The following is a 10,044-nucleotide window of genomic DNA, read 5'->3' on the forward strand; positions in this document are numbered from 1 at the left end:
ATCATTTTGGGAGGCTCAGAGAGCTCCGCCGCATCTCTCGGGCCGCGTTTCCAAGTGCCCTCAAAGCCCAGACGCCGACGCCACTTTAAAGTTTGAAAAAATCCACGGAGCGGGAACCACCTCAGAGCAATCCCCCCGCCCCCCGCACGGCGCCGCCGCAGCGCAGGGGGCGGAGCCTCAAGGGTGCGCTCGAGCGCGGCTCACCGCTCTCACCCATTGGGCGGCGGGGGGGAGGAAGGGGGCGGAGCCGACACCGCCGCGGGCGGGGCGGGGAAGGCGGGTTCCTGAGGAGCGGCCGCTCTATCCAGCAGACTCGGCTGCTCTGGAGGAGAAGGACGGGGGTGGGGGGGAAGAGGAGAAGGAGGGGGGGGTGTCTCTCCTGCTCCAAGATGGCGGCGCAGAGGAGGAGCCTGCTGCAGAGTGTGAGTGGCACCTTCCCCCCCTCCGTGCACACGCACCCCCCAGGTGGGTGCGAGGGGGGAACCTGGGCCTCCTCCTCGCCCGCTTCCCCGCGGCGCCGTGTGGGAAGGGGGAGGCCCGGCGAGAGCGGGGAGCGCGTCCCCTCAGCCGGGGGGCGGGGGCTGCCTGAGGGCGGCGGCGCCCAGCCTTGGGGCGGGGGGTGGCCCTGCGTGGTCGTGGATCCCCAACCTGGGCCGGCCAGCCGCGCTGTGTGGCCGGGGGGGGCGGCAGGTGGCCGGGGGGACCGTGCCTGGGCTGCGGGCTTGGGGAGCAGCCGGCGTTCGCAGGCCCTTGAGAGTGTGTGTGTCAGTGTGTCCGTCCGTCCGTCCGTCCGTGTCCTGGCAGAGTGTGCTTGTGTGTGCGTGTGTGTTGAAGAGAAGCTGCTAAATTAACGTACCCTAAGATTAAGTTACAAAAGACGTACCCATCGTTAACTAATTGACATGATAAACAGTTTCCGACAACCTGCAGAACGAGGTGATGTTTTTCAAGTTTTCAGTCCTTCTGCATGACGAGAGGGAGACAGGAGATTAAGTAATAAATTTTTTAGAAGCAGAGTGCTTCCTTTATCTTTAATAATTAATAGATGTATTGTAAGTAAGAGACTAAACAATTGTAACTAATATCATCAATGATTTCTTAGTATAGTTATATGTCAAAATTTTCATAAATTGTAACGCATATGTAATAATTATGTGAATATAAGCAATGCAAGAGCATCCAGTCTTTGGAGCACTTACAGAGGATGATCCCCAGTGTTCCTCAGTGCTGATAAAATAAAGAGTGCTGCTTAACAGCATAATTGACTCCGCTGTTAAGTTTATTTCTGTGTTTCAGTGTGTCCCCTGGCAGTGTGTGCCAGGGAGATGGTGGCCCCAGGGCTGCCTCTGGCATTGCTGGCAGCAACAGGGCCCCCGTCCCCTTGTCCTGGTGAGGTACTGCAGCCGGGAGCCAGAGCCTTCCCCACGGTCGTGCGCCATGGACATGTGAGGGTCTGATTCACCACACGAATGGGTAGTGCTGTGCCATACCAAGGGTAAAACTCAGGTGCAAAAGGGTTGAGAAGAGGGTGGAGATGAGCTTGTAACCTGTACTGGAGCAGGGTCTTCACTTCAGGCTGCATGGGGTATTCATGATCTTTCCATCTCCCAGGAACAGCAGCCCAGTTGGACAGATGACTTACCATCCTGCCACCTCTCTGGGGTGGGCTCAGCTCCAAACCGTTCCTACAGTGCAGATGGAAAGGGGACGGAGGGTCACCCCTTGGAAGATAACTGGTTAAAATTGAGGTAAGGGGGTTGCACATGGGATACAGATTCCTTCAGACACTAGAGCAGGTAAAAGTGGCATTTAGTTTGTCAGATAGGGCTTTGAAGAAGAGGGTGGGGTGCAAGTATGCAGGAGGTGTCTGGAGGAACTTGTTACATATCTAACATCAGACATCATCCCAGACATTTGTGACCTCTTTGACAGGAGTGAGAACAACTGCTACCTCTATGGTGTCTTCAATGGCTATGATGGCAATCGAGTCACCAACTTTGTGGGTCAGAGGCTCTCTGCAGAATTGCTGCTGGGTCAGCTGCGCGCAGATCACAGTGATGCTGATGTGCGTCGAGTTCTGCTGCAGGTAAAGTAGCTTTGGCTGGGGATGGTTCCTGCTCCTCACGCAACCCACCTCCTCTTTTTGGCACCAGGGGAGCAGCATCTGGTTTCTGTGGGGCTTGGTAACATCTGCCAGTGGTTGCGATTGTGCTCATTGTGAGCAGCTGTAGTGCTTTGTTTCACTCCCATCTCGTACCCATCTGTCCCCCTGGCTCTGTCAGCGCAGTGCTGAGAGCTCTTCAGGAAACTGCAGCTGGTCTTCACTGGGCATGTAGGAACAAGTCAGCCAGTGAAGGAGATGACAGTGAGTGAAAGGAGGAGGTTAATGTGTGGGGAGATGGATTTGTGAGTGTGCTTTCTTGAGTGATAGACAAGTTCTTACCATCAACACGCAAAATCAGATAGGTCTTTGACATTGCTTTGAATGTGATTTTTATGGTTTTGTCTTCTGTTTTGAGTAGCTGCAGATTGTTTTTACAAGCTGTTATCTAGCTGCACTAAAATAATTGTGTTTCAATGTGACACAGCAATCCTTGAATGTCTGTATGTACACTGATCAGCCACTAAGAGCCAGTTTTAGGGAGGTGCAGATGGGTAGCCTCCAAGGTCTGTAGGTATTGAATAAGAACCCAGTTTCTCTTTATGGCTTTTTTTAGGCTTTTGATGTGGTAGAAAGAAGTTTCCTGGAGTCTATTGATGATGCTTTGGCAGAGAAGGCCAGTCTGCAGTCCCAGCTACCAGAGGTAATGTAGCCTTGAGAACAGAGATTGCTGGAGCTCTCACCTTCCAGACTGCTGGATGAGTCTTTGGCATATGAGTTATTGGGGTCCACAGGAGGCTGTAATTGAAAGTTATTTCTCTGTGTTTCTCTTCTGGGAGCTTGCATAAAGTGGAGCGTCTTAGTGCATTTCCCAGAGTTCCCACTATTCATAGTGGCACTACTTAGACTTACCATTGGTTATCTTAGTAGGGAACTGAAAATATAATGGCGAGAAGTTCAGTCACAAAATCACAGAATGGTTGGGGTTGGAAGTGACCTCTGGAGACCATCTAGTCCAACCCACCTGCTAAGGCAGGTTCAACTAGAGCAGATTGCTCAGGAACCTGTCCAGGTGGGTTTTGAATGTCTCCAGAGAAGGAGACTCCACAGCCTCTCTGGGCAGCCTGTTCCAGGGCTCTGGCACCCTCAAAGTAAAGTAGTTTTTCCTCATATTCAGATGAAACCTCCTGTGCTTCAGTCTGCGCCTGTAGCCCCTCATCCCATCATTAGGCACCACTGAAAGAAGAATCTGTATATATGGCTCTTCCAGTACAAAGCCATATGACGCAGATGAGAGGCAAGGCCTCAGATTTGCACAACATCTGGGCAGATGTGGATTGTGTCCTTCAGGTGAACTGAACTGTTGTCTCCAGAACCTTATTGGAACCATGTCATTTGTTAGGATTGAACAAATAATTTTACATCTTGCACAGTCTTGGCATGAGGCTAAGAAATGCCAAGATGAGTCCCTGCCCTACAGCATTTTGATTCCAGCTGTAGTTTCTGTATTATGGGCTGTGTGTTTAAGCTTCTCCCTTATTTTGGGTTCCAGGGTGTCCCTCACCACCAGCTGCCGCCTCAGTACCAGAAGATTGTGGAGAGACTGAAGGCTGTAGAGCAGGAGATCTCTGGAGGAGCCATGGCTATTGTGGCTGTTGTTCTCAACAACAGACTCTATATCGCCAATGTGGGTGAGTGTTTTTTTCGTTAGCACCTCAGTCGAGGTGTTCCTGAGGATGGCTGTGGTTCTAGGAAATAATAGAAATTTGAATGTGGGGGATGGTTTCTTTGGTCTGTGGCCTCTTACTTACAGGAGCACTTGAAGCCAGCCCACCTTTTATCTCTGCAGATGTTGGCTGATGCCATGTGTATGACCAAAGAGTAGAGGGAAAGTGGGCTGAGAGGCAACAGTGCAGGTTCACTGGGAAGGGAAGAGCTTTCTTGTGAGGTACCTGCTCTCAGGCCTGGATGAAGAGTTGCCTGGCAGGCCTGCTATGCTGCTAGCAAGGCTACTGTTTGGAGATCACGATGGGACAGTATATGAGCCTTTCTTCTCTTTTCTTTTCTGTCTTTGTTCCACTCTCCTGTTCCTTTTCTGTTTGGATATGTTCTCCCTCTTAACGGCAGAGCTATCTGGTGCCTCATCTCGCTGCTCCCACTGCAGGTACCAATCGGGCACTGCTATGCAAGTCCACGGTGGATGGGCTGCAGGTGACTCAGCTCAATGTGGACCATACGACAGAAAATGAGGATGAACTTTTTCGCTTCTCCCAGTTGGGTGAGTGTTTGGTGTTGTGTTCTTGTCTGAAAACATTGTATGGTTCCATTTATCTGGGGCACCAGGAATGACTCAAGCCACTGGAAGCAATAAATGACCACAAAAAGAAGCTTACTGTGGTTTCTAGTGACAAGTTTAGCACTGCCTTTTTCTGCATATTTAGCCATTGCGAGGCTATAGAGTAAATTCAACTCACTGAACTAGCAGAAAACTGTCCGGTTTTTTTTTGTTTTTTTTTTTTTTTTTCAAGTTTCAAGAGTTAGTTTTGTGTCTGACTGCCAGACGGACATTGATTTGCCCTCCAGCTGTGTGATTGCTGGAGGTAGTAGGAAGGCAGGAGTGGAAGCACACAGCCGGAGGGTAGATGCAGGATGGACAGTAAGTGACTGCTCCTTTGGAGGCAAACCGCGGTGATGCTGGGTTATGTTCTGTGTGATGCTGCACCCTCGGGATGATGCGTTTCAATATGCCTCTGTACAAGCTGCTGCAAGAAACGCAGCTTCAGACAGAGCTAGACTAAGCACTGGCATTTACTGTTCTCACATCAGTAACTATTGAACTCTAATGCTGACATTTTGCTTTAGGCAATTTGCCTTTTCCTTTACAGCTTTTCACGTTTTCTTTCTTTGTCTAGAACTAGCCCAGACCACTTGTGTGACTGCAAGTACCAAATTCTTCTTACTGAGTTACTTATGTTCCGTACCTTGGCATTCTTCATCAGGTTCACCTAGTAGACATATTCCTACGTAATGAGGCTGTTCATGTAATTTTCTGCTGCTGGGTGTTGTTTTGTTCCATTTCTCTTCAATTTCCTCTTTTACTCATACTCCTGCAGAAGTGGTATGTGCTATGAAACAGAAGACTGCATACAAGGATCCAGGGAAAGAGACCCTTTGACTGCCTTTCTACTGCCAAAAGTGCTCTGCAGATTTTACCTGCACTTCACAGCAGAAAAGGGATCTACTAGAAATAGTGGCCTTCTTAACCTGGCACAGCAGTGGCTCTCCTGCTGGCAGTCCCAGCAGAAGAGAGAGCATGTGGAACAACTTAGTGTGCACAGGCTGTTTGGGGGACCCAAAAGAGGTTGTTGTAGGACTAGGTTGAAGCACAGCGATGAAAAGTAGCAGGGATAGCGTTTGTCATGATGGTGCCTGTATCACACCTCTCCTGGGGAAAGGTCTTGGCGCCTTCATAGTTATTCTCTCATTGCACTGCAGCTTGTTCATTGCTCCCCGAGAGGTACTGTGATGCAGACACAACCTCTCTGGTGTGTTGTGAGCCTCCCTGTGTTTGCGTCTGTCGACAGCGTGTATCCCCTGCCAGGAGCTGGCAAATGAGCCAGGCCGTGTTGGTGAGTCAGCCTTGGTCTGCAGCAGATGGTGGAGTTGTGTCTTATTGCTGGGGTAGGTGCAGAGCCATCTGTGTGGTGAAGCTGGGTTTGACTCAAAGAGTTTCAGTTGGATCCCTGCCTTCACCTTGTCCTGAGGGCAGTCATCCCTAGATAAAAATCTCAACATTTTTTCTGCCTATTAGCTTTAGGTATAGCCAGGAAGGGGGAATTGCCAGAACAGACCAGGTAAGTGGCTCGTCTGCTCTGAGTCCTGCCTCAAATAGTAGCTTCGCCCATATGGTCCCTGTTAGGACCTTATTCAAGATGGATTTCCTTCCTAGCCCCTGCCAGATTTGAGTTGTACACTGAAGTGGAGGTATATCCCCTTAATTTTATTGGAATAAGTATTTTTTGGTCATTGTCCTTATTTTAGGAGTAGCCAACGCCGATTTGAGCACTTGAGCAAATTCACTGGCTCTTGTTGATAGTTCTCCTGTTCTCCCTCTGCAAACAAGCATATTAGTGAAATCACCGGGTGGAGTTCAGGAGCAGGGATCAATAATAGGTGGAAGAAAAAGCAGAATCCTTCATGTATGTTTTCCCCCCTTCCTGCTTTCCTCCTCCCATCGCACAGTCCGGAGCTGACAGGCACAGATGTTCCTCTGCCTTTTCAGCGAATGCCTGTGTGCCCAGGCCAGCTGCTGCTGGTGGCTTTGGACTGGGATGTGGGCTTTGTCTCAGGGCCAACCATTGCATTCATGGTGCAAACGTCAGGCTGTGTGCATCTCTCTCTTCTCTCTCCTTCCCAGATTACAATTAATGAGAGGGCGTCCTTTGGAACAGAGCAAATTGCTCTTCGTTTTTTTCTTGATGGGCTTCTGATGATTCTCTGGCATCTCATTTTGGCTTACAGTTCTCTTTAGATATGGATATTTCTTTTCTCCTGACAGTGTAATCGGAGGAAGTCCTGCTAATTTCTAAGTCACTTAAACTTTTTTCTTTTTCAATCTGGCAGGCTTGGATGCAGGGAAGATAAAACAAGTGGGAACTATTCGAGGGCAGGAAAGCACTCGGCGCATTGGAGACTACAAAGTCAAATACGGCTATACTGATATTGAACTGCTCAGGTCAGAAAAACTCAGCTTTGTGGTTTCCAGCTCTCCTTTTCTTCATGACCCTCCAATTCTCACCTACTGTGTCACCATCAAATACTAAATAATACCGTCTCTTTCCAGTGCTGCTAAATCAAAGCCCATCATAGCTGAGCCTGAAATCCATGGAGGGCACTCGCTGGATGGGGTGACGGGCTTCTTGGTGCTCATGTCTGAAGGGCTCTACAAAGCACTGGAGGCAGCTCATGGGCCTGGGCAGGCCAACCAGGTGAGCCTGCTCGCTGGGGACATGTTCCCTTGACTTTTCACCTGCTCCAGCAGTGTCAACTGCTCTCATACAGATTTTCGTCCTCCTCTGTCCTCTGCCACTCCATTCCAGTCTATAATAATACGGGACCTGGTTTGCCAAGCCAGTTCTTCTGGGCAATTGCCCTGTCCTTCAGGAGTAGCCCATTAAAAGGAATGGGATGATTCAAGGCCCAAGGGCATGTATTAGTATCTGAGACTGGCAAGCTTCACAGCTGGATGAGTTGCTGTAAAAACTTTGAGGTTGGATGAATGGAAAAGGTTTCCTCCAAGTTCTCCTAAACATCTTTTGTTTGTTTGATTGTTTTCCTTCTTGGCTCAGGAAATTGCAGCCATGATCGCCACAGAGTTTGCCAAGCAGACGTCTCTGGATGCTGTGGCACAAGCGGTTGTGGACCGGGTTAAACGGATCCACTGTGACACATTTGCCAGTGGTGGGGAACGGTCCAAGTTCTGTCCCCGGCATGAAGACATGACACTGCTTGTGAGGAATTTTGGGTACCCCCTGGGTGAGATGAGCCAGCCCACGCTGACGCCAACACAAGGTATGCTGGGGAGAGAAGGAAACAAAATGGAGGATGGGAGATAAAATCTCTTCATCAATCCAGTGCTGACCTGACACTGGGAGAAGAGATAGTCAGAAGGAATTTTCTTATTAAAGGAATTTTTGGCTCCTGAGACCTAGAGTCTGTGACAATTCGACAGAATACAGTACAGCATCTAAGAAAGGCAGCTTAATATAAATTCTTGGGTTCTTTGGCCCTTCCTTTGACCTGTCTTTGTCACTGTGCACCCTCAGTCACTCATGTCTCAAGTGCATTTTGTAATTCTTGTTTTCTCCCTCTTCAGGAGGCCGTGTCTACCCCGTCTCCGTGCCGTATTCCAGCTCCCAAAGCACAAGCAAGACGAGTGTCACGCTGTCTCTCGTCATGCCTTCCCAAGGCCAGATGGTCAACGGTGCCCACAGCAGCTCAACTCTGGATGAAGCCACCCCCACGCTCACTAAGTAAATGTCCTGCTCTTTTGCTACCCACAGTCTTCCCCTGTGCCTCACACTGTGCCAAGTGGTTGAAAAGCAGAGACAGCTGTCAGTTACCTGTCAATCATTCTCTTATCTGGAGCGTGGCCCTCCTGACTGCAGTTTTGACAGCCAGCACAACATGTTCGCTGGAAAGCAATTCTGTGAGGACCAGGAATGAGTAAAGCAAGCGGCTCTGAAGCCAGCGCTGGGAACGTGCCTGGGGAGCAGCATCTGCTGCTGTTTGCAGAGGCCGCTCTGGCAGCGAGCAGCCCTGCTCTTTGTATCTTGTGTGCCAAGTGTGTTGGGTGCTGTGCCTGGAGGGAGTGTGGGTGCCCTTAATTTTAATAAGGAAGAGGGGCTCTGCAGGTTAGGCTGCTGGAGAGGCTGCACTGCACAAGCTGAGGCAGAGGCCAGGATAGGAAAAACTATAAAGTTTAGAACTGGGTCCTATTTGGATCCACTTTGCAGGATCATACTAGTTGGTGGCTCTGGTTTAGGTTTAGCCTTTGGCACGGGGTGGTGTGTGTACACACTGCTAAGTGAAGAAGCTCTCTGGTTATTGTATTCTGGTAGCTCCAGAAACAATGAAGCTGACGCACTAGCGCTGCTTTGGCTGCAACGCAGATCGTGCAAGAATAGTTTTCCTTGCTTCCAGGCTCTTCCCATACGGGTCTGAGGAGGCCAGCAGAGTGCATGCCTCTTTTTTAAATTTTTTTTCCTGCTTGCTCTGTTCCTCAGATGCCTGGTCATACTTAAGGCCTTCTAGTTAAAGGTGCATCAAATATCTTTAGCATTCATTCATTCCAAGCAGTTCTCAACACTTTGAGTGCTCTGATAGAGCAAGAGACTGCAACTTCTTTTACCTGTTTGTTAAGGACAGCTTGATCAGTGAAGAAGACAGCATTTGTTGTGGTGCTTTTCTTGTGCAAAGCATGAGATGGGGGAAAAATAAAGATGCTTGTGTTCTCTCTCTCTCCATAGCCAAAGCCCAACTGTAACACTCCAGTCCACAAACACTCACACGCAGAGTAGCAGCTCAAGTTCAGATGGGGGTCTCTTCCGCTCCCGACCCACCCACTCGCTCCAGCCAGATGAAGATGGGCGCGTGGAGCCCTACGTGGATTTTGCAGAATTTTACCGGCTTTGGAACATGGACCATGGTGAGCAGGGAGCACTGACTGTATCCTAATGTGGAAAGGTGCCTCTTCCAGCCACCCTGTGCTTGGCTGCCTGAGAAAAGACTGAGGCAAGAAGTGAGCGCTCCATCAAGGGCTGTGTTCTGCCAGGAGTTGACTCCTCTCCAGGATGTGCTGAACTCTGGGCTGGGAGCGTGAGCAGTGAGCACGTGTTGCCTGTGCCACGCACCCAATCCCCACCAACCTCCTCCCCATGGAAGCCCTGTGAATAGGGGAAGGGGTCTTGAATGCAACTCTCGCTGCAGGTTTTTGCAAATAAAGTTGCAGAGAGGGCTCTGTCTGGATAATGCAAGAGTAGGGGCCTGTACAAAGGCTGTGTGTATGTGTAGGTGTACGCGCGTGTGCCTGCGGGTGTGTGTGCTGTCATAATGTTTCCACAACTCGATTCATAATGCTGTGATTCCAGTGTTCAACTCCATAGAAGATACCTCTATTTTCCAGAATAAATAACTTATAGCTACACTCATTGGCACCTGTGTGGCTTGCTCTCTTCCTTATAATGTCATGTGTGGGCGTGACAGCTCTTCCTCGTGAAACCCTTTATTCCTCCAGAATCAGGGGTTGCACCCTGCAGCAGACAAGCTGCTGTAGCAAAAGCGGCCTGAGCCCTTGCAGGTGACTTAAAAGTGTCATGTTTTTGTCCTATATTTATTCAATGAGTTTTGGCACTGGATTATGGCTTGGAGTTAAACTATAAATT

The 10,044-nt window shown here is 49.6% G+C and overlaps 1 protein-coding gene across 1 annotated transcript; it reads left to right on the forward strand.

The window, feature by feature from the left end:
* Positions 1–369: 369 nt before the first annotated feature.
* TAB1 (TGF-beta activated kinase 1 (MAP3K7) binding protein 1) lies at positions 370–9,805 on the forward strand. Its single transcript, XM_082071344.1, has 11 exons — positions 370–422; positions 1,612–1,748; positions 1,933–2,086; positions 2,718–2,804; positions 3,654–3,792; positions 4,266–4,379; positions 6,725–6,836; positions 6,945–7,089; positions 7,450–7,672; positions 7,977–8,133; positions 9,130–9,805. Exons 1-11 carry the CDS (start codon positions 390–392, stop codon positions 9,335–9,337), a joined length of 1,509 nt encoding a protein of 502 aa, XP_081927470.1. The 5' UTR covers positions 370–389; the 3' UTR covers positions 9,338–9,805.
* Positions 9,806–10,044: the final 239 nt, after the last annotated feature.

Source organism: Streptopelia decaocto (genome assembly GCF_964273445.1).
Source record: "Streptopelia decaocto genome assembly, chromosome: 1".
Lineage (NCBI taxonomy): Eukaryota > Metazoa > Chordata > Aves > Columbiformes > Columbidae > Streptopelia > Streptopelia decaocto.